This window comes from Chenopodium album, chromosome 2 (assembly GCF_948465745.1).
Source record: "Chenopodium album chromosome 2, dcCheAlbu1.1, whole genome shotgun sequence".
Lineage (NCBI taxonomy): Eukaryota > Viridiplantae > Streptophyta > Magnoliopsida > Caryophyllales > Amaranthaceae > Chenopodium > Chenopodium album.
Genome location: NC_137835.1, coordinates 10,762,645 through 10,784,644, shown reverse-complemented (window position 1 = coordinate 10,784,644; position 22,000 = coordinate 10,762,645). Strand labels below are relative to the sequence as shown.

General features: G+C 36.0%; 3 protein-coding genes across 3 annotated transcripts; all 3 read right to left on the bottom strand.

Moving 5' to 3' along the window:
* Positions 1-889: 889 nt before the first annotated feature.
* LOC145568299 (uncharacterized) lies at positions 890-1,459 on the bottom strand. The gene has a single exon (XM_081627735.1). It carries the CDS (start codon positions 1,457-1,459, stop codon positions 890-892), a length of 570 nt encoding a protein of 189 aa, XP_081483861.1.
* Positions 1,460-5,056: 3,597 nt separating this feature from the next.
* Positions 5,057-9,489, bottom strand: LOC145582910 (deoxyribodipyrimidine photo-lyase-like). The gene is made up of 9 exons (XM_081639965.1): positions 9,059-9,489; positions 8,127-8,467; positions 7,508-7,748; positions 7,168-7,325; positions 7,058-7,094; positions 6,839-6,897; positions 6,005-6,086; positions 5,847-5,918; positions 5,057-5,725 (listed from the first exon to the last, which is right to left on the bottom strand). The coding sequence occupies exons 1-9, from the start codon at positions 9,365-9,367 to the stop codon at positions 5,549-5,551; spliced, it is 1,476 nt and encodes a 491-aa protein (XP_081496091.1). The 5' UTR covers positions 9,368-9,489; the 3' UTR covers positions 5,057-5,548.
* A 10,048-nt stretch (positions 9,490-19,537) lies between these two features.
* Positions 19,538-21,592, bottom strand: LOC145568280 (uncharacterized). The gene is made up of 3 exons (XM_081627716.1): positions 21,137-21,592; positions 20,048-20,869; positions 19,538-19,780 (listed from the first exon to the last, which is right to left on the bottom strand). The coding sequence occupies exons 1-3, from the start codon at positions 21,590-21,592 to the stop codon at positions 19,538-19,540; spliced, it is 1,521 nt and encodes a 506-aa protein (XP_081483842.1).
* Positions 21,593-22,000: the final 408 nt, after the last annotated feature.

Sequence of the window (22,000 nt, the reverse complement as noted above, 5' to 3'; positions counted from 1 at the left end):
GTGGTGTCAAAAACTGTTGATCCTGGACAATACACTTGTCAGTAGAGAACTCCACTGTACATTTCCCATCTTGATATAACTTGTGCACAGAAATGAGGTTGAACTGAAAACTTAGAACATACAACACATTTTGTAATATGAGATTATTACTAAGTGTGATTGTTCCTATATGGGTCACTTGTACTCTTGAACCATTAGGAATTGTTATATAGTTGTTCTGATCTTGTGTCACATGGTAAATATCAAACATCTCCAGCTTATGGCACATGTGATCACAAGCTCCACTATCTACTATCCAGCCAGAACTATAAGCAGAAGATAGAAGGCAGTAGTTACCTGCAAACAAAGCACTACCATCTCCATTGTCATCCGTCTTTTGCTTATTCAGGAGGGACCTCATCTGAGTTAACTCTTCTAGAGTGAAACTTGCAGCCAAGTTTCTAAGACCTGTTTGATCAGAACAATCAACATCATCCACACTAAAATTACCCTCAACACAATTAGCAAACTTCTTAGCACCAGAATAAGACTGATTTCCCTTATATCCTGGAGGATACCCTTTCAGCTTGTAGCATCTCTCCATGCTATGACTAGGCATTTGATCTGACAATGGTCACAGTAGTAGTTGATGGCCCTTTTTCCTTGAACAAATTTATTAGAATTATTCTGATTGTAACCTCTTCCATAAGAACCAGAATTTCTGTAACTCTGATTACCTCTATCATCAAATCTTCTTTTGTCTGCTGCAAAAGTTACTGATTCAATGAATTTGTCTTCAGACTTGCTTAAGGCTTTGTGTCTCTCTTCCTGTAAGACCATCCTATAAGCCTGTGCCAAAGTTGGCAAGCTTGGCATCATGAGAACATTAGATCTCACATTGGCATATTTATTAGTGAGTTTCATCATCCTGCTGCATCTTGACATACTTCTGAGTTAAAGCACAATGACAGTTGGTGCAAGAACAATAAGGTAAAGGGCGCAGATTATCTAATTCATCCCAAAGCTTCTTAAGATGGTTATAGTATTCAGAATTAGACATATCATCCTGTTCAACCTTTGAAATTTCCTGTTGTAAAGCATACAATTGAGCAGAAGAGGCATGACCAAAACGTTCTTCAAGATCCAACCAAATTTCCCTAGCTGTCTCAACAAACAAAATACTACCAGCTATTTGTGGATCAAGAACAGCAATTATCCAACCAATTACCATACTATTGCACCTATTCCAAGCTTTCAATGTAACAACATCAGTAGGTTTAGGCAAGGTACCATCAACAAAACCCATTTTATTTTTCCCAGTCAAACCAATTACCATCGACCTTCTCCAATTTCCATAACCATTTCCATCAAACACACAAGATACAAGTTTCATTCCAGTAAAATCAGAAGGATGAAGATAATAAGGACTTGCAGGATCTTGATTGAGATCTAAAAAACGGTCTATGTTTGAACTTCCCATCTCAATTTAGGTCAAAATAATCCCAAAAGAAAATTGATTCACAAATTCGACAATTAGCACCAAGAAATTGAACAACCAGAGAAATTCAAGCTAAGAATCAACTAGAAATAGCAACAACACAACAACAATTGCTCAAGAAATAACAAGGTAAGAATTGTATTACCAACAATCCGCCATTAAAATTGCACGAAACAGCTTCAAGCACGAACTTCCAGATTCCTTCACCCGCTCTGATACCATGTAACGAACCTTCACACAGAACTGTAAAGTAGCTAGCAAAATGAACAGCAAAGAAGAAGGTAGAAGATCTCCATTAATGGTGAGCTCAAATCTTGAATACAGAGAATATTCTAGAGAGAGAAAGGCAATGAACTATTTTAGAGAGAGACAACTGTAATTGAATGAATTAGGAAGAAGAGTGTACAATGGCTTATAAATGCCCTGTTATTACAATTGGTAACAGAATTAAAAGCTTCTAACTACTTTTATCTGACGTGGCATAAGTTTGTTATGCTTATGCTGACGTAGCACAAAATGTAGATTCACACACTTTAAAGGCTGGTGGCATAAACTCTCTAAGTTTATTTGAGTTTCTTTTATTTGACATCATATATGACATATTAATTTTTAATTATCTATGACATCCATGTTTATAGATTAGTGATTATATGATATGATGTTTATAATAGTTTTGAGCCCAGATAATGCATCGGGTTATTATTAAATATTAGGATAAGCTTTTTGACTACTTATTAAATTTTCAACGCATATCATTGATAATATAATCACTTTTGATGTAATATATTTTTGACGTAAAAGAGAATATCGATGATTAAAATTGGAACAATATTCATGTTTGGTTAGAAGTATTAGAGACTAGAGACGAGGGTATGTAGAAAATTAAAGAGGATAATTTATCCAAACAAGAGAAAGTGGATCCCTGAACTTCTTCCAATCCACCCTTTTCTCTCCAAAATTAAACATTAGAAGACACCATAAGTATATAGGTTAAGAAGATACATACAAGATGTTGATTGTTTCATATACGAAATTGGAAGAAATAATGTTCGTTGTGTGTGAGTATAACTATTAAAGTTCGAGAACTAAGCAGTAATCAAGAAAAACAAATCATTGAGAGCTAGCTTGAAAAAGATTGTTGCTATGAATTGCCTTTATTTATAAGTAGAAGCTAAGATGAACAATGAGCAAGATTTAGTTCATTAGTTGGTTAATTGCCCTTTTTCCCAAACATAAGACCACTAGTAAAACTCAAAACAAAGATAGGCATATATATAATACTTGCTTTATACCTCACTTTGATGATAGAATACAAGTATGTATGTATGTATTCCCTAGATCATGTTGATACACAAACACTTCAATATGACAGGACTTAGAACATCCAGGAAGCTCGAACAAATACTCGTATAATTCTGACTCGAGTTAAAGAGCCTCAAAATTACTTGTACAATCAGGAACCTTAACAAGAAGTTTTTCCAGAGCACTAGTGTACCTCAACAAGTACATTACAAACTCCATCGTCTCATAATCTTCGACTTCCTTAAAGCCAATTTCCATCCTTTATAGATATTGTAACGAACTTGGAGGTACAACATACTCGTACATAGCAATCTCATTAACCACTTCCTCCTCTTCATCTTCCTCCTCTTCCTTAAACTCCTCTTCCTCAAACCTCGTACTCATCTCAATGGATAGAAACTCTATCTTTGGTGTGCAATTTAGCAGACATAGCAATGCTTTCCAACAAGAATGATTTGTTTCTGAAAATACAAGGCTTGATAGGTTATGAAACACGGGCAATTGACCATCATCATCATCATCCAGAGCACTATTAAGAGCGTCAATCACATTAGAGCGTAGCTTAAGCGTCCTAATATTACAAATTGCTCGAAAGAGGTGTAAGTTAATTTGATTCCTCCAAGAACCTAACTCGGCTTCAATTAACCCACTTAGTTCATTGACAAACCTAAACTTCATATCAGTCACATCACTAGCACCAAAGAATTTCAAATTAGGAGCATCAACATCGACGAGGATCCTCTTGTTGTAATCACCTCCCGAGATCCGGGCAAGAATATAAAGTGACTCTAGATTTGGAGACGATATCACAATTGGTAACTTATCATCTTCAAATATCCAATTTTTATACATAGATATACAAAACTAGCTTGTGGTCCCGTGCAATGCACGAATTTACCAAAATTTATAAATATTTTTATTTCAACAACTTTTATATGATTTTTTTTATAATAAGTATGAAAAAATTCGATAGGAAAACTTTTGTATACACCCGATTTTCAGTAATTTACTGTACATCGGGTACACTTTTGTCAGAATTAGTGTCACTTTTGTCAAATTTAGTGTCACTTTTATCAAATTTATCAATGAAGCATAAATAACTCATATATATCAGGGTAACTTTTATACGTTTTAGTGTAACTTTTGCACATTTTATTGTCACTTTATAACGGTTGTTCAGTAATTTACTGAACATCCGTTTTATTTAAAAGTTTGTGAATTGGATATTATGCTAATTATATTAAAAATTATGCATATCTTTTTAAATAATATTATTTTGCTTAAATTTTCTATAAGTTGTCAAAAATGTTTTATTGAATTTTCGACGGAAAGATTGCGTTTAAGTAGGAAAGAAAATATTATAGTGTAATAAAATTGCCTAAGATAATTTGAAAAAAAAAAAGAAAAAAAAAATGGAGGGAAATTATTTAACCAGATTTTGCCACGTGTCATTTTTTATTTGCCTTTAGTATATAGTTATTGATTATTGATGATTATTGATTGATTGATTAAAATATACATAAAGATAAGCAAAAAGAAATTTAATTGGAATACTAATCAATTGTTTAACCAAATTTGTAACAAAATATACCTAGCACAAAAGTTTTAACAAAATTATCTACTAAGACCAAAGTATGAAATTTACGTACTTGTATAATATAAATTTGTAAGTTAGGTCCCATGCAATGTATGGAATTTGCTATGTTTTGGATAGAGCTGATCAACAAAGCCCGGCCCGCTAGCCAGACCCGATTCGGCCCGAAAATAGGGCGGGTTTGGGCAAGCATAAAAATGTATTTTTAGTTAAAAAGCCCGAATCCGGCCCGGAAAGCCCGTTTTGGCCCGAAAAGCCTGCTACTTTTTTACGGGTTTGGGCACGAGAAATTGTGTTAAGGCCTGGCCCGACCCGATTTTTTATCACCTCTAGTTTTGGAGTATGCGTTTTACAATAGTTTTTATATAAAAACAGAGTGCATTACTGCATTACTCCGAATTAAACTAATCAATACAACTTAAATTATGTCAAATAAAAGTATGTTCTTTTCACCTAATTTTCACTTATTTCAGATCTAATAAGTTCAGATAAGTTAAGTTCAGGAAAAATAATTAAAATAAGTTAAGTTTAGGAAAAATAAGTACTAATAAAGGTTACCTAAGTTCAAATTACAACTAAAATAAGTTTTAATAAGTTCAGATAAGTTCAAATAAGTGAAAATCAGGTAAATAGAACGCACCCTAATTCTTGACTTCATCTATACCTAAGTTCATAATGTGAGGAACAAACTGAGGTTACATAGTTACATCACTAGGAATACAGGTCGATTATCCATAAAACATTCAATTGTTCCCTCAAAAAGAAGCTAATTCTCGAAAATTGAAAATATTTATCCTATTGTGAATTGAAGCTACCTATTTGAACTTAATAAACCCAGAACTTTGTTTACAATAGAAATAACAAGCCAATAATCTATGGTGAAATGCCTTTTTGGCCTATAATTTTGGTAAACTTATCTCACAAATTCTAGATTTTATCAGCTTTCTTACAAATTACTCAGTCAACAATCATCGAACAATAATTATATGGCAAACTATAGACAAAAGAGTTTACCATTTGTACCCTGGCGTATAGATCATCCCAAGCGAACAACTAACTAGCTAAAGAGTTATGGCTATGTCCTAAACACCTAATTAGACTACTACAATAAAGAAGATAAGCCACACCTTGATCCTTGTCCCTCGATCACCTTCACGCCTGAGTTCCATGGCGTCTCAGCAACGAGGTTCTTTCTCTTTCCCTGATGAGATCTCACCCTCGGCCTTTCTTTTTTTGGTCTCAACAACTAACTTCTTCACATATGCAATATATCCATCAACGTTGAATTTTCTTTTGCAGCCAGCATAGTTCATATAACGGACTTTACCAAATACTGGGCGTTCTCGCCACCCCTAGAAAAGCCATCCAAGTACATTACTTTCAGTATGAAAGCAGGCAGTACTTAATACTAAAGAAGATTAACAAATAAAAAACCATATGTAGTCATATATATACTTCAGTAAGAAGCAAAACCTGGTCATGCACTCCACAAATAGACCACATGCAGCCGACGTATCCACTCGGGTCTCTACCATCCAACTCATACTGCATACACACAACAAATAACTGAGAAACAAATTTCAATGATAATCTCTCATTTCAAAAATTGACAGTAAATTACAAAGAGTTACCTTGTCATTCAAGTAGATAGCTATTGCAAGGGCTTCTTCAGGCCCACTTGTCCACTCAAGAATTTTCTTTGCCCAATACATGCTGCACATCAATTCAGTCACAAACAATCATATTACTAAGTGAAACACACAGTATAGAGGAAGAAAAAGATACAAGAATTTTCGGTCTTCAACAAGATGAGCAATAAGAACACAACTAATGAGCATTCATAATTGAATCAGAACACAACTGATGTTGGTCACTGATGATGGGAGGTAATATGAACAGCTGAACTGTTACTGAAAATCTGAAATTTAATTCCTAGATGTACAATGGAGGCCATACCCACCAAGCTCTATGCTTTTTGTATGCATCAATCTCAATTTGACTATAACCTCCCCTAACCCCCTCTAAAAAAAGCACACGCATAAACACACAAATGCCAGGTGAAACCTGCATCAAAATAATTCCATTTGAATCACACTGCTGAAAGGCTTGTGAAACCATCTTCTAATAAAGCTAAACTACATTGCCAAATAACCATACAATTTCTAAATTAAGGACTAAAAAGTCATTACTTGTCAGCCACACTCAGGTGCAACAAAAAGTCATAAGCCACTAACAGAAAGTAATACTGTTTCCTCACATTTATCCAGCATAGACAAGCATGCTAGAGTCCAACACAGTTACAAAGTAGTTAATAGAAAATCTATGATGCATGCTTTGTAATTCAAACATATAGACTGGCAAGCAATGAAGATGAAGTTACAAAGTGTTACAAAGTAGCGCAAGGTGTGTATGAAGTACATAGATTGAACAGATAGTTGGAAATCCACTAGTTCAGAGTTACTTGCCGCATAAATCCATGCATCTTGCCAAAATGAACCATCTCCAACTGAGAAGCATTCCACAGCTGAAAATATAACAATCAATGTCAAACTTCAAAAAATCAAAATGAGGAAGCAAATGAAGAAGCTTGCATCTTCTCTAATATACAGGGTAGAGCTGTAGAGGTATATGACAGACAAGAAAGATAAAACTCTTGCATACTTATTTTAGACAATAAATGTTACCTGATCAGCAGTTTGTGCCTTCTCCAATTGCTCTCTCCTACAGTTCTACCAATCAGTTTAAAACTGGCCAATCAACAAGCATTAGCTAAAAGCAGGTTTTTATTACTTACGTGTACAAGTGTTCCCTTTTATCAGAAGCATGATCCATCAATGTCTTACGTGCCCACTCCCATGCCCCCATGATTGAGTCATAATTAGGTTGATAATAGCAGAAGTTATCAGCAAGTTCTCTACGCACAATTAATTCTTCCAAAAATGCATCAACTGCCTTCAAAATCAGAAACAATAAGCGAACATATAGTACTAAACTTCATAATTCCAAAAACAAGAAACACGAAACATTCTGACAAAAATCTAGACAACAGATGCCCTTTAAATCTCCCCTACTCCTTACTAAAACGAAGCTACTCATCCAGCTTAACTACTAAACTCAAGATTTAAGGGACAAACCTCAGGAGCAACTTTCCGGACATTACGTGCCTCAAAAGCACAGCGTTGAGCTGATATTTGGCCGAAATGCAAGTATGGAGAGAGGCCAGATAGGGCTTTTGGTTTTAACGGGATATTCCTTTCAGTTGCATAGTTCTTCAATCTCTTTGTTAAGAACCCATTCTGGCTTCCCTTCAAGACTTCAAGTGCAGCAGTTTCACCAGGTTCACACCAATCAACTTCTGGCACTCCTGCTCCCTTCCTAACCAGAACAATCAAAGTTTTAATTCTAAATCATAGAGAATAAAAGCTTGTGACTAAACTTATCAGCCAGAGGAACAACCATACCTTATAATCTCATCTCACTAGTTCAGATTTAGTTTTAAATTTCATAGCCATCCCAAGTGTACAATTTAATACATCACAAACGCTATGTTCATGCAGCTGACCCTACTTATGAGATTAAGGCTTTGATTGATTGATTGAAAACACGCTATATATGTTAAAATTTAACACTCCCCCCACCTTCCCCAATCCCCAAAGACCCCAAATAGATATAAAATTTGAAAGTGCAATAAAAACACAATTAATGTATGAAACCAGTTACATAACTGCAAACTTATAATCGACAAGTTCTTACTTGAGACGGTCTTCAATGAGCTGATCCCATTGTATGACAGGAGGTAAAGAATCCCACTTCCTGCTAGGAGGTTGAAGAATGGGATAATCAATCAAATAAGTAGGCAACAATTTGTTTATTTTAGTCCTAATAGTCCTGGCACCATACTCCAACTTGCTTGATGCTTCCCAAATCGGCACCACATTGTGAGCATCCACTTCATGTATAGATACCGAATCATCCACTCTCTTACAAAGTTCTTCTTTGAATCCTCGAATTTCCCTCAAGGGTGTGAAGTCAGTAACCAGCAGAGAAGCCCCACATTCTACCAAAAATTTAGGAATAGTCTCTACAACTTCTCCCTGTATGTGAAGGAAACATATCAATCAATTTTTGTGAAACATGATCAACCTAATAAAATTGTTGGAAATGTACATTGTAAATGCTTATTGTCCAATGTAGGAAGTTTAATTAAGCCACTATACATTCTTTCGGTGCATAATGCTCATTGTGCACTCGTGTCTATGATCTAATTTACGGAGAGCAAACCCACTTCTACTTATACGCAAACATGCTACATTGCTACTTGTACACTTCTACACATGGAATGCAAATCGCATCCTTATTCAATTAAACTAGCCCAAAAGTGCCACTGGCATGTACCAATTCTCTTTTATCAATCACAATTCACATAAATTAGCAAATCGAGCAACATTGCTTCTACGTATTAAATTTACCATTTAAAAAAAAGGCAAATTTTCAAATACATTCCTTAAGTACTTTAACATAACAATGTCCTCTCTCCTAAATTCCTAATATTTATTCGCGAATTCTTGTATCAGACGATCAAACTAGGTATTAGTTACACAAAAAACATTAAAATTAACAACCCAAAAAAAAAAAAAAAAAAACAATCATAAAATAAGAGAAAGAGAGAGAGAAAAAGGGGTTACTTGAAAAAGAAAGAAAGGGATAGAAAGGGAATCAAGCAGAGAAGATTGCAAAAGCTTCAACCCTCTTAACATAAACCCTAAATGTCTAGCATTTGCACCCTTAAACCCATCAAATAGATTAAATGCAACTGCAATTGGAGCATTCCTCTTGTTTGCTTCATCAATGGCGTGGATTAATGCCCAGTTATCTCTAACCCTTTGATCTCTGAACATCCAGTATACAACTGCCCCATTCGGGTTTGAGCCCGGTTTTATGACCCGGATTCTTCCGGGTTGGACCGTTGTTGTTGGGCCCGGCATTGAGGTCATTGGGTTGAGTTTTGGCCGGAGAATTGTGGGGTCAGGGGAAGGGGAAGAGAGAGAAAGAGGGTTGTGTGTGATTTTGGTGACGGTTGAGAAAAGGGAAGACGAAATGGAGGGAAATTTTTGGGGGGATTTTTGTGGATTTGGAGTTGTGTACGTGGACGTTGTTGGTCTTGACACGATATACTAACTACGCTTGACTATTTTTTAATGACCTACTCGTACATTGCTTGTAAGCTGTATCTTGTATAGTTGTATGATATGGTCGTATTGTGCACTTGAGGTCTGGACCTTTTTAATGACCTACTTGTATATGAGTAAGTATTACCCACTACCATGGTATGGGTAATACTACCCAATACCAGAATTTTTTTTTCTTTTTTCTTTTTTTTTTTCCCTTTCCTCTTCATCTTCTTCCTTCCTTAAACCCTTTTCCCCACCTCCATGGATAGCTCCCATTGCCGGCCAAACCTCCGCCCACCGCACCTTCACCTCCGACAACAAGAAGCCCACCCCACCGGCTACTACCTTGGTCGAAATCCAAAAACATGCAACTACCTCCATCAAAAATCACCGGAAACCACCCAAAAAAACATAACCCAAAAAAAGAGACACAAACTTATGGCTCTAGCCATTAAAAACGGTGAGTTCTATGCTAGAAATCTCTGAGATCGGTCGAAATTGACGCCGGTAGTTTTTTGTCGGTGCTCAGTTATTATTAATTTCTATACTGTTATTATTGGTTTGTATACTGTTATTATTGGTTTTTATACTGTTATTCATAATTTATATTCTGTTATTGAGAGGAGAGAGACTGCATTTTTACAACATGGGTAAGTTTTACGTGAAATTACATTTTTGCCCCTGGTATGGGCCCAACGAGCCCATACCTGGTAGTGGTCTATCACTACTCCTTGTATATCGCTTGTAAGTTGTATGGTATGCTCGTATGGTGCACTTAAGGTCTGGACCGTGCAAATGTCACATCTCACAGTCACACGACTCAAACCATCAAGTCGGTGGATCACGGGTGCATTTTACAAATAATAATATATCGACGTATAAGGTGCACACATTAATGATTATAGAGCTACGTAGGATTTAATTATTTCAGTGCGCCACGTAGGGTAGTATATTTTAGTAGTAGCCAATTAAATACAAGATTAGTAATTTCTATTAGAATTAAATAATTTAACTTAACACGTAAGCAAAATTGGCGAATGAGATTATCCAGTGTAAATTAATTAAATATAAAATATTATCTTTTGATATCAGGAATTTTATCTAAATATATAACAAATTTTAGCAAATATATATATATATATATATAATTATTTTTAAAAAATTCAAACAAACCGTGCATCGCACGGGCTTCATCTAGTGACTAACTAATCAAGCACCTCTGACACTTTTTGGCCTTTCTATAGACCATTTCATGGCTTGTTGGCCTTTCCATGGACCATTTCATGGCTTGGCAAATTTAAATACCAAACATATCAAGCAATAAGGTATTATATGTTTGTATTCACGTGATTTTCACTTATCTGAATTATCTTATTTTACATAAGTATGAACTTATTTGAATTTAGCTACACTTATCAATTTACTTGCTTCGTTTTTTTAACTGTTACACTTTCCTATTTTAAAAATTGTTAATTAGTTGCAACACTTTCCATTTTTGACCTCTCTCTCTCTCTCTCTCTCTTAAAAAATTGCAGAAGATACCGTGAAAATAAAAGTGTAGCAACCTTAACAATCGGAAGAAGTATAAAATATTATTAAAACTTATTGTAGCTGTAATCTAAACTTAACTCATGCTTCAAAGGTAACACTTTAACTTATGCAATTGATTTGACATTAGTTTAAGGAGATCAAAGCGAGATTTCCATTTAAAGCCAATTGCCAATAGGAGGAATAGCCTACTTGGATTATAAACTGCAATTCCTTTGCTTTCTTTTTAATGTGGATTAAACAATCCTCACACTTATACCTAACAATCTCCCCTAAAGTATGAGCCTATACATGCCCTTGAACATAATCACACCAAGACTTTACAAAGCCTACTTACAACGTATAAGGAAAGGTGACACTCACAAACGGGCGTTATCAAGATAAGGCTTGGCCTAACACAAATGGTGCCTCTATTAAATGGTAGGACCAAACATAGCTCTGATGCCCGTTCGTTATAACATATAAGGAAGAAACAAGATAGAAGAAGTCCAAAAGCCCACAAACCAAAGCCTACAAAAATAAGGTTCCATTTTAAAATCAATTGATTATAATAGAAAGAGTAGTCCTCTTCTTGGTTTGTAAACTGAAAGTTTTTTACTTTGTTTTTGAGTGTAGGATAAACCATAATCACAATCATTACACCTAACAATGAGAGTGAAGGATAACTCAAGTGGTTAGAGGCTTACAGCTTTTTTATTTATTTTTTTTTTAAGAGATTTTGGGATCGATTATTAGGCCACCCCGCCCTTGTGGCTTTCTAAACGGCAAAAAACAATTACACCTAACAACACATGTCATTAGATTGTACACGAGACTACATATATTTACTATGCGTCATGATCTCAACATTGAATCCATCCCATAATCAAATGAAAAAAAAATACAATAATCTATGTACAATTATTCTAATTATACGAACACATGTTTAAATAGAGTTGAGTTTTTTTTTTTTTAATCTTTCTACTATTAATTTATGACCATAAATTTCAAGTTTAATAGGTTGGACCAAAATCTTATGTAGACATGAAGGACATGGACATTGATATGAATTTTGATGGATATAACCTTCAATCGCAGTTGAAAGGTTTGGAATCTTGAGTCTCGGTCAAGAAACGCTAAGCAACACGAGCTTAAAACCTAAACTAGGCCAAGAATACACAAGCACAAGCTTACGTAAAACTTTATAAATTTCAAATCAATCAATCATACTTTTCGTTAAACACCATCACGTATTTATAAGCTAAATAATTAGCCTAAAAATCGGTAAAACAAATTCTAATCTAACTAGGAAACTAACTCTAACTTGTAAAGATAATATTTTGCAAATATGATCTTTAAAGTTAAGCTTATCTTATACTAACCGAATTAAACTAACAAAAATATCCTAATAAATTCGGTCATCTAATAATAAACTAAAAATAACAATAAAAATAATTATAATAACAATATTGATGCCTTGGAACCGCATCATACTCCCCCTCTTGAAAAAAACTTGTCCCAAGTTTTAGCAAATCATGGAACCAAGATATCATCCAAATTAATCGAACATGAGCTAAAAGAATATGTCTCCATCCAACCACGTCATGCTTATATTTTACACCAATGAATGCACCACAAACTTCAATTGAATGCTCCAAAATTTTAATTGATGACACACCTTTGTCAATGCAATCAATATAATGGAAATAATACGTGAAAATATTTGTATCCCAATTATCACCATAAAAGGAAGTTGTAGAAATTTGACTTTTTGCTACCAACTTAGATAGTTCAAATGTAACCTCCTCGTCAACAAAACTAGACAAATATACACTTTTGTGCTCCATAATGTCTTTTTCTTCTACTAGTTGTTCATGAGATTGCTCTAAAATTGGATTTGTAAGATTATCACTCTGTAAAGATACAATCTTTTCCTCGTATATAGCCTCAACAATTGGTTGCTCTAGTTTCTCTTTCTCATAAGACATATCTTGTACACCACATCTCACGTCACGAATTTGAAAACGAGCATCAATTCTATCCAAACATTCATTCATTTTCTTGATTTCCATCATAAATGCTTCAAACCAACTTTTATTTTCCATGTTTATGTGGATGAGAAAACACACAAAACCAGTCCAGAAATTGACCGAAAGTACGAGGACCAAAACCCAATGAAAACACCTCGAAAAATTCTGAAATTTTGGATACTGCTAGCCCTATCTGTCTAAAATACTCGACCAAAAATTCAGAAAAAAATTCCCAGCCAAGAAATCGCAGTTTATTTTTTTCTCAACAATGGCAGATTAATTTGATTTTTGACCAGGTGTAAAGAACGAACCCAGTTGAATAGCTATGCTTCTCGAAAAGTTCTCAAATTTTTCAGGTGAAAACTAGTCAAAAAATTAACCAATTTGAAAAAAAGAATAACCTCAAAATCTTTAGAAACGAAGGAGAACCAAGTCGATCAATATGACATTCGAAACTGAGTTTTTTGACACAAATTGTCAAACTCGTCCCTTGTCAAACAGTAGCCACACCAATTTGATATGAATTTTGATGGATATAACCTTCAATCGCAGTTGAAAGGTTTGGAATCTTGAGTCTCGGTCAAGAAACGCTAAGCAACACGAGCTTAACACCTAAACTAGGCCAAGAATACACAAGCACAAGCTTACGTAAAACTTTATAAATTTCAAATCAATCAATCATACTTTTCGTTAAACACCATCACGTATTTATAAGCTAAATAATTAGCCTAAAAATCGGTAAAACAAATTCTAATCTAACTAGGAAACTAACTCTAACTTGTAAAGATAATATTTTGCAAATATGATCTTTAAAGTTAAGCTTATCTTATACTAACCGAATGAGCGCACCCCCATTAATCCCCCCGATAAACAAACTGAATATATCCCAAGACACAAACAATAAAATAAGAATAAAAAGTTAAAAACTGAATAGAATAATAATTTGTTTGGAAATGTAGCAGTAACCGTGGGTCCCTCTGTCAGCTAACGATGTTAAGTTTGCCGTTTCCTTCCACTAATCATGGTTACTTGGTTAGTAGTTTGTCTGAACTTGTGTTCTTCACTTCTATTCCATTGACATAATCATTGGAGCATTCAACAATGGCGATTCTTCTTCAAGTTTGAACCAAAAACCACCACAACCATCACCATCTTCCTCTTTCATCTCCTTCCTCCTTGACTCCTTCAATCCACAATCGAAATTCCACCAACATCTTCATCTTCTTCTTGCAAATCGACCACCGTACCGACACCGACGTTGATGGCGGCTTCGTCGCCAAATTAAAACGAAAACCCTAAGAGAAATGGAGTAATTTAGGGCATGGTGAACCCCAAAGGGTAAGTCCTTACTCCCTCTGCCATTGAAGCTACGAGATTTCCATTTTCCACCATTGAAGCTCGTGGAAGCTTAGTTTTGCAGAAAACAGGAAAAATGATGTGGTGGTGGTCAGTTACAAACTTACAATAGTTAACTCACGAACATAATTCTCCATTGGGAAGGTGTGAACTCACAAACCTACCTAAGGTTAACCAACCCATAGTTACCAACCATTAATTGACTTCAAGTAATAGTTAATTGAAAAATACAATTATACCCTCTCATTTAAGTGGTAAAATTACGAAATTAACCCGGGATAAACGCATCTTGTTTATCTAGGGGATAAACTTGAATTTCCTCCTAACCGAATTAAACTAACAAAAATATCCTAATAAATTCGGTCATCTAATAATAAACTAAAAATAACAATAAAAATAATTATAATAACAATATTGATGCCTTGGAACCGCATCAGACATGAACCCCAAAAAATATCTAGATTTTTAATTACTCATTTCAAAGATCTATTCTATTTTACTTACTAATACAATATTTGTGAAAATTTGATGTCTTCTCTAACACAATTATTGTTAGAAATTGTAATATTGAGAAGGTATGGATCAACTCTATTTAATTAGATTTGTTTTTAGCATGGTCGTGCTAAATGTTATGATAATAAATCACGGATCAATAAGACTTTAATTTAATTTTGTTTTGTTTTTGATAAATTAGAGGAATAGAAAATAATGGAGTAGAATTGCTTGCCTTCTCATTGATCATAATCGGGAATATATAGAGTTACAAAGATATCGGGAATTAACTAAATTATAGAAGATAAATATAAGGAAAGATAAATATAAGGAAATATTCTATCAAATCTCCTAATATACGATAATATCTGAATAATTATCTCAATACCCCCCCTCAAGTTGGAGCATGGGGATAAAAAATGTCCAACTTGGAGAGAAGAAAATCAAATTGTGCTTTCCCGAGTGCCTTTGTAAAAATGTCAGCAAGTTGTGAAGAGGTCGAAACATGAGATGTAGATAACCATCCATCAGTAATAGCATCACGAACAAAGTGACAATCGATCTCAATGTGCTTTGTTCGTTCATGGAAAACTGGATTCTTTGCAATGTGCAAAGCTGCTTCATTATCACAGAACAACTTAATTGCTTTTGGATGTTGAACCCCAAGACTTAACAACAAGCCTTTCACCCACTTTAATTCTTTCGAACATGAAGACATGGACCGATACTCGGCCTCCGAAAAAGAGAAAGAAACAGTTGGTTGCTTCTTTGTTTTCCATGAAATAGGAGATTTTCCAAGAAAAACTAGCCAACCAGATAAAGATCGACGAGTCAGAGGACAAGCAGCCCAATCAGAATCACACCAACCCTGCAGAGTCAAGTCACAATCAGAGCTTAATAAAATACCTTGTCCGGGAGTCCCTTTCAAATATCGAACCACCCTCATTGCTGCATCTCAGTGTTCACTACGTCGTGGCTGCTGCATAAACTGAGACAGAATATGTACAGAATATGCCAAATCAGGGCGCGTGACAGTGAGATAAATCAAACGACTAATGAGTCGTCTGTAAGCCTTCGGATCGGAAAGAAAATTTCCTGTTGCCAAACCTAGTTTGTGGTTTTGCTCCATGGGAAAACCACTAGGCTTTGAGCCTAATAAACCTGTCTCAGAAATAATATCCAGAGTATATTTGCGCTGACATAAAAACAAACCTGCAGAGCTACGAGCCACTTCGATTCCCAAAAAATATTTTAAAGGACCTAAATCCTTCATATTAAAACAGTCACACAAATAGGCCTTAAAAACAGACAATGCAACGGAATCATTCCCAGAAATAATCAAGTCATCAACATAAACCAAAACTGTAATCTGAGCATCACGAGTAGTATAAGTGAATAGGGAGTAATCAGAGTACGACTGTTTGAAGCCGTACTGTTTTAAGGCCGAAGTTAGCTTAGCAAACCAACATCGAGGTGCTTGCTTCAAACCATAGAGTGACTTCCTCAATCTGCAAACCAATGAAGGATCCGAACACTGAAAACCAGGAGGCAATTTCATATAGACTTCTTTATCTAAGTCATCATGAAGGAATGCATTGTGGACATCCATTTGATGAATATCCCAATTCTTAGCGACTGCAATAGTAAGAACAGTGCGAACTGTTGTCAGTTTAGCAACCGGAGCAAATGTCTCATCATAATCTACACCTGCTTTCTGATGATTACCAAATACCACCAAACGAGATTTGAGGCGCTCGACCTCTCCATTGGAAAGAAACTTGGTCTTGTAGACCCATTGACTCCCTAGAGCCTTTTTACCCCGAGGAAGAGTCTCCAAAGTCCATGTACCGTTGTTCTCTAAGGCCCGAATTTCTTCATTCATTGACTTTCGCCATCCTTCAAATTGCATAGCTTCTTTAAAACTTGTCGGATCTTTGGTTTGAACAACCGCTGAAATAAACTTTCGATAACTCATAGAAAAATTGTCACAATGTATATAATGTGCTAAGGGATACGGATCGGAGTACCTGTAGACTGATTGGAAGACGGAGACGGACTATTGGCAAAAACCGAGTGAGTGACATAATCTTGGAGCAAAACAGACGGGTACTTTTCCCGAAATCCGCGCCCCAAATCTGGTTGCTGGGGTACGGGAGTGCGTGTGGTATCGGTGTGCTGCTGTGGCTGTGGCTCTGTGCTGCCGCTGCTGTGGTCTGCCGAGGCTTCAAGGCCCGCAGCCTGCTGTGATGCGTGGGCAGCTGCTGGCTCTAGCTGCTGCTGTGATGCTTGTGCATCATGGCCAGCTGCTGGATGCTGCTGTGATGCGCCACTGGCAGAGAATTCCGCACCCTCCCTACGGCCAACACCATCATGCCGCAAGGGAGGTGCGGTGTGGGCTGCATTGGGATCATCATACACTTCTTCGTCCACAAAAATTTCCGCAAAATCACTATGAACATTATCCGACATATCATGCATACTCACATCAACATTAGGAATGGCAACGGATCGGATTCGGGTCGGATGTGGCTAAATCCGAATCCGATCCGTTTAGTAAACGGACCCTGGACTTGGATCCGAATCCGAGTCCGAATCCGAAAAATCCGAGTCCAAATCCGATCCGACTCGTAATTTTCGGATCCGAATCCGGTCCGTTTATTCGGACCTCCGAAATGGTCCGAATATTTTTTTTTATTTTTTGTAATGTCATATACCTATAATTGCTTGTATTGTCATACCAATTAAAATATAAACATAACATATTTAAATTATAAACTAAGTTACATAACAAAATTTTGCTACAAAACAAGCAAATAATTGTCTCAAGTTATAAAGCATATGCTTATACTCTCGGATTCGGATTCGGACTCGGATCGGACTCCGTCGGACTTTGCGTAGGGTCCAAGTCCGATCCACCTCCTATTCGGATTCGGATCTATTTTATCGGATTCGGATTCGGACTAATTTTAAACGGATTCGAATCGGATTTTTTCCTTCGGATTGGATCGGATTCGAATCGAACTCGGATTAAATTGCCATCCCTAATCAACATTAATGTCATCCGGGCACCCAAACGGAAATACATCACTACAAAAAAAAAATCAATATAGCATCAACTAAAATTTGTTGCTATTCACCAAAAATCTGTTGCCAACTCTATTTAACAACGGGTTGGAAACAAAAATTTGTTGTTGCTAAAAGACTTGTTGCCATGGGATTTTGGAAACCAATTGCAAAGCAATTTTGTTGCAATATTGCATCAATTAAAATATAGTTTCCATGATTGTTGCTGTTTTTGGTGCATTCGTTGCCAACTTTGGCAACAAATTACCATTGGTTGTTGCTAAAATTAGCAACAAATTATTAATGTTAGTTCCTAAAATAGTAACAAATTATTAATGTTGGTTCGTAAAAATAGCAACAAATTATTAAAGTTGGTTCATAAAAATAGCTACAAATCATTAATATTGGTTGCTATAAACACTACGAGACAAAAACCCAATCCCTATTAGCAATTCGGTTCAACTCGATCTCGGCCTTTACCAATTTGAAATCTCACTCAGGTTAGGTCAACTCAGCCCGACTTTGCATGTAAGGCTCTTTGAATCCCCAGTCTCAAGAATCGCATTTGGTAGGAGTCGAACTTGCGACCTCAAAGTCAGATGGTGAATCTCTTACCAACTATACCAAGTACTATTTGTTTACTTCTATGCATATAATTTATAATAAGTGAACAAAATATTAGAGACGAAATTGAAAAATTTGTCTCCAAATTAGGGACAAAATCAAAATCCGTCTCTAAATTAGAGACGAAATTGAAATCCGTCTCTATTTGATGTCATTTTAGCAACAAATAATTTTATACATTACAGCAAAAAGTGGCTTACATATAAATTAACAACAATAAATAACACAACTCGTTTCTAATGGCAACAAACAAAATAATGCGTTATCAATTAGCAACAATAATTTAGAAGACTTGTTTCTAATGGAAACAATTCAAAAATTCATTGTATATGTTTGTTTCTAAATCAATACAAATAAAATATTTGTTGTCATAGTTTGTTACTTTTTGGCAACAAGAGAAAAATATGATGCCGTCTAGTAACAACTAGTAAGAAAATTTGTTTTAAAAAGCAACAAATCAAAAATATGTAGCCATTGTTTATTAAAAACTAAAGCATAAAATGTCGCTTTTAATTAGGCAATGAAAAAATTTAGATTCGTTGCTATTTAGCAACATTTTAAAAATTTGTTGCCAAACTTAGTTGCTAAAAAGCTTTTATTTTTGTAGTGCATCTTCCACAAATTTAACATCACGAGACACAAAAAATTCTCTAGTTTCAAGATCATACAACCTCCACCCCTTCTTCCCAAACGGATACCCCAAAAATACACACTTTCTACTTCTACTAGCAAATTTATCCCCCTTCGTCTTTTGATTATGAGCAAAACACAGGCATCCAAAGGTTCGAATAGCATCAAAGGAAGGTGATTTATTAAAGAGAATTTCGAATGGGGTTTTGTTTTGAAGTAGAGGTGTTGGAGTACGGTTGATTAAATGGGCAGCGGCCAACACACATTCACCCTAAAAGAAAATAGGCAATTTCGCTTGAAATCTCAAGGCTCTCCCAACATTTAGAATATGTTTGTGTTTTCGTTCTACTCTCCCATTTTGTTGAGGAGTTCCCACACATGAGGTTTGAAAAAGAATGCCAGTAGCAATGAAAAAATCAATCAAGCAATTAAATTCGGTTCCATTATCACTCTGAACAATTTTAATTGTTTGACTAAATTGCCTCTCAACCATAGCAACAAAAGACATAAACATCTTAAACACCCCAGTTTTATCAATCAACAAATAAATCCACACAGCTCTAGAATAATCATCAACAATAGTTAAAAAATAACGAGCTCCACACGACGAAGCATGTCGATATGGACCCCATAAATCACAATGTATTTTCTCAAAAATTCTAGAAGATTTATTGTCACTCAAGGGAAATTTGTCTCTAGGTTGTTTATCACGAAAACACACTTCACAACCTTTATTTAAACTACTTTTATTATTGCTAATATGCGGAAGCAACTTAACTACATTTTCTGAAGGATGCCCCATTCTTCTATGCCAAAGCTCCAAATCTGACGAGGCTTCAACCACAGACACACGTTGCACCACATTCGGTTTGCCAAAGAAATAATAAAGTCCGTCTCGCCTAATTCCCGTTCCAATCAGCTGCTTCAGTCGCTCCTGTATAGCACACATATATGAGTTAAATTGGACAACAACATTCAATTGATCACTGAGTTGAGTAACAGAAAGTAAATTGCAATTAAGATGCGGCACATAAAGAACTCCGGTAATAGTTATTTGATCGGATAATTTAACCGATCCTTCCAAAGTAGCAAGCACACTTTCACCGTTCGGCAAACCAACGGGGCATTGTATATAACGAGTGTCAAATAACCAAGATTGATTACCGGTAACGTGATGAGTAGCTCCGGTATCAATAATCCAACAAGAATCATCGGACTTACCATGAAGACTATTTTCAGGAATATTTGTGTTACCAATAAATCCCGAAAGCGCCTTCCATTGCTCCGTTGTGAAGGTCGTACCTAAGGAAGATGACTCGCCCTCAACTGTAGCAGCATTGGCACGCACACCTCTGCCTTGACCTGCTGCCTTATCACGCTGCCCAGGCAGCCAACCAGCAGGGTACTCGTGTACCTCGTAGCATCGTCTCGGGTCATGGCCCTTCTTATTGTAGTGAGGGGAGGGTGTCTTGAACCAGCAATTGGAGAAGTCGTGCACTGGCTTCTTGCAATGAGTGCATACCCGATCAGGCAAGCCGCGCCCACCACCAGTATTAGCCCAGATAGCAAATCCGACAGCCTCTGTGGATTTCGGGTCGGATTCCTATCGAGCAGTACGCGCGCGCTCGTCTTGTACCACAAGCTGGTATGCTCTATCGAGGCTCGGCAATGGATCCAGCGATAAAATATTAGTACGGAGAGAAGAGTAAAAGTCAGAGTATAATCCCATCAAAAAATCGTGAAGCCGAGATTGTTTTCTCCTCTGTTCCTGAAGCTGCCCTGTTGTACAAGAAGCATAACACGCACAAGAGATCAATGGTTCATGGTGGTCAAGTTCTTGCCAAATTGAATGTAATTTGCCGTATTATACAGAAACCGGCATTGATTTTGTCTGCTCACACTTGGCGAGCGAAGATCGGAGTTGCTGGATGCGTGGACCATTGGTCTGTGCGAATCTCTTCTTGAGGTGATCCCAAAAAGGCTTAACCTCTCTGAATTTCGAAAGAGAAGCTTTCACTTCCGGAGCTATGGTGTTCGAAAGCCATGAAATTAACATGGCGTTAATTGCAGTCAAATCAGACTTTGTACAGGGAGATTGGGGTTCATTAATTGTTCCATCCAAGAATTCAAACTTCCGGCGAGCCTCTAAGGCAGTCTGAATGTCAGCCGCCCATTCATCGTAATTATCGCCTTTGAGACGTGTGGGTGTAATGTAGTCCCCGGGCCGATCTTGTGGTCCGAGATAGTATGGAGAATTAGGTTCAATTTTAGAAGGAGGTGGTGGTGGTGGTGGTGGTGGTGGTGGCGGAGTGTCGTCACCGGCCATGATTAATCAAGAGAAAAAAAAAAATCAACCTGGTCTTGATACCATGATAAATTAGAGGAATAGAAAATAATGGAGTAGAATTGCTTGCCTTCTCATTGATCATAATCAGGAATATATAGAGTTACAAAGATATCGGGAATTAACTAAATTATAGAAGATAAATATAAGGAAAGATAAATATAAGGAAATATTCTATCAAATCTCCTAATATACGATAATATCTGAATAATTATCTCAATAGTTTTCCTTATCAAAAGACATTTACCATAATTCTTACTGTAATATTATGATTATCAAGTACAAATGTTAGTTTCATTTAAAAAAAAAGAAAAATGGAAAAACAGAGAGAATAATACTTGTATATTGTCACATTTTTGAAAATTATAAGTCTTTGTGAAGATTAAAAAA

Excerpts from the sequence above, each read along its gene's own strand:
- LOC145582910 (XM_081639965.1), bottom strand. The coding sequence starts at position 9,367 with ATGACCTCAATGCCGGGCCCAACAACAACGGTCCAACCCGGAAGAATC. Across the intron at positions 7,095-7,167 it reads AAAAGGGAACACTTGTACAC|GAGAGAGCAATTGGAGAAGG; the intron begins GTAAGTAATAAA and ends GTAGAACTGTAG. Across the intron at positions 5,726-5,846 it reads TTTGTGGAGTGCATGACCAG|GGGTGGCGAGAACGCCCAGT; the intron begins GTTTTGCTTCTT and ends TGGCTTTTCTAG.
- LOC145568299 (XM_081627735.1), bottom strand. The coding sequence starts at position 1,459 with ATGGGAAGTTCAAACATAGACCGTTTTTTAGATCTCAATCAAGATCCT.
- LOC145568280 (XM_081627716.1), bottom strand. The coding sequence starts at position 21,592 with ATGGCCGGTGACGACACTCCGCCACCACCACCACCACCACCACCACCA. Across the intron at positions 20,870-21,136 it reads CAAAATCAATGCCGGTTTCT|GAATCCGACCCGAAATCCAC; the intron begins GTATAATACGGC and ends ACTGCTCGATAG. Across the intron at positions 19,781-20,047 it reads TGGGGCATCCTTCAGAAAAT|ATGTTTATGTCTTTTGTTGC; the intron begins GTAGTTAAGTTG and ends GGGGTGTTTAAG.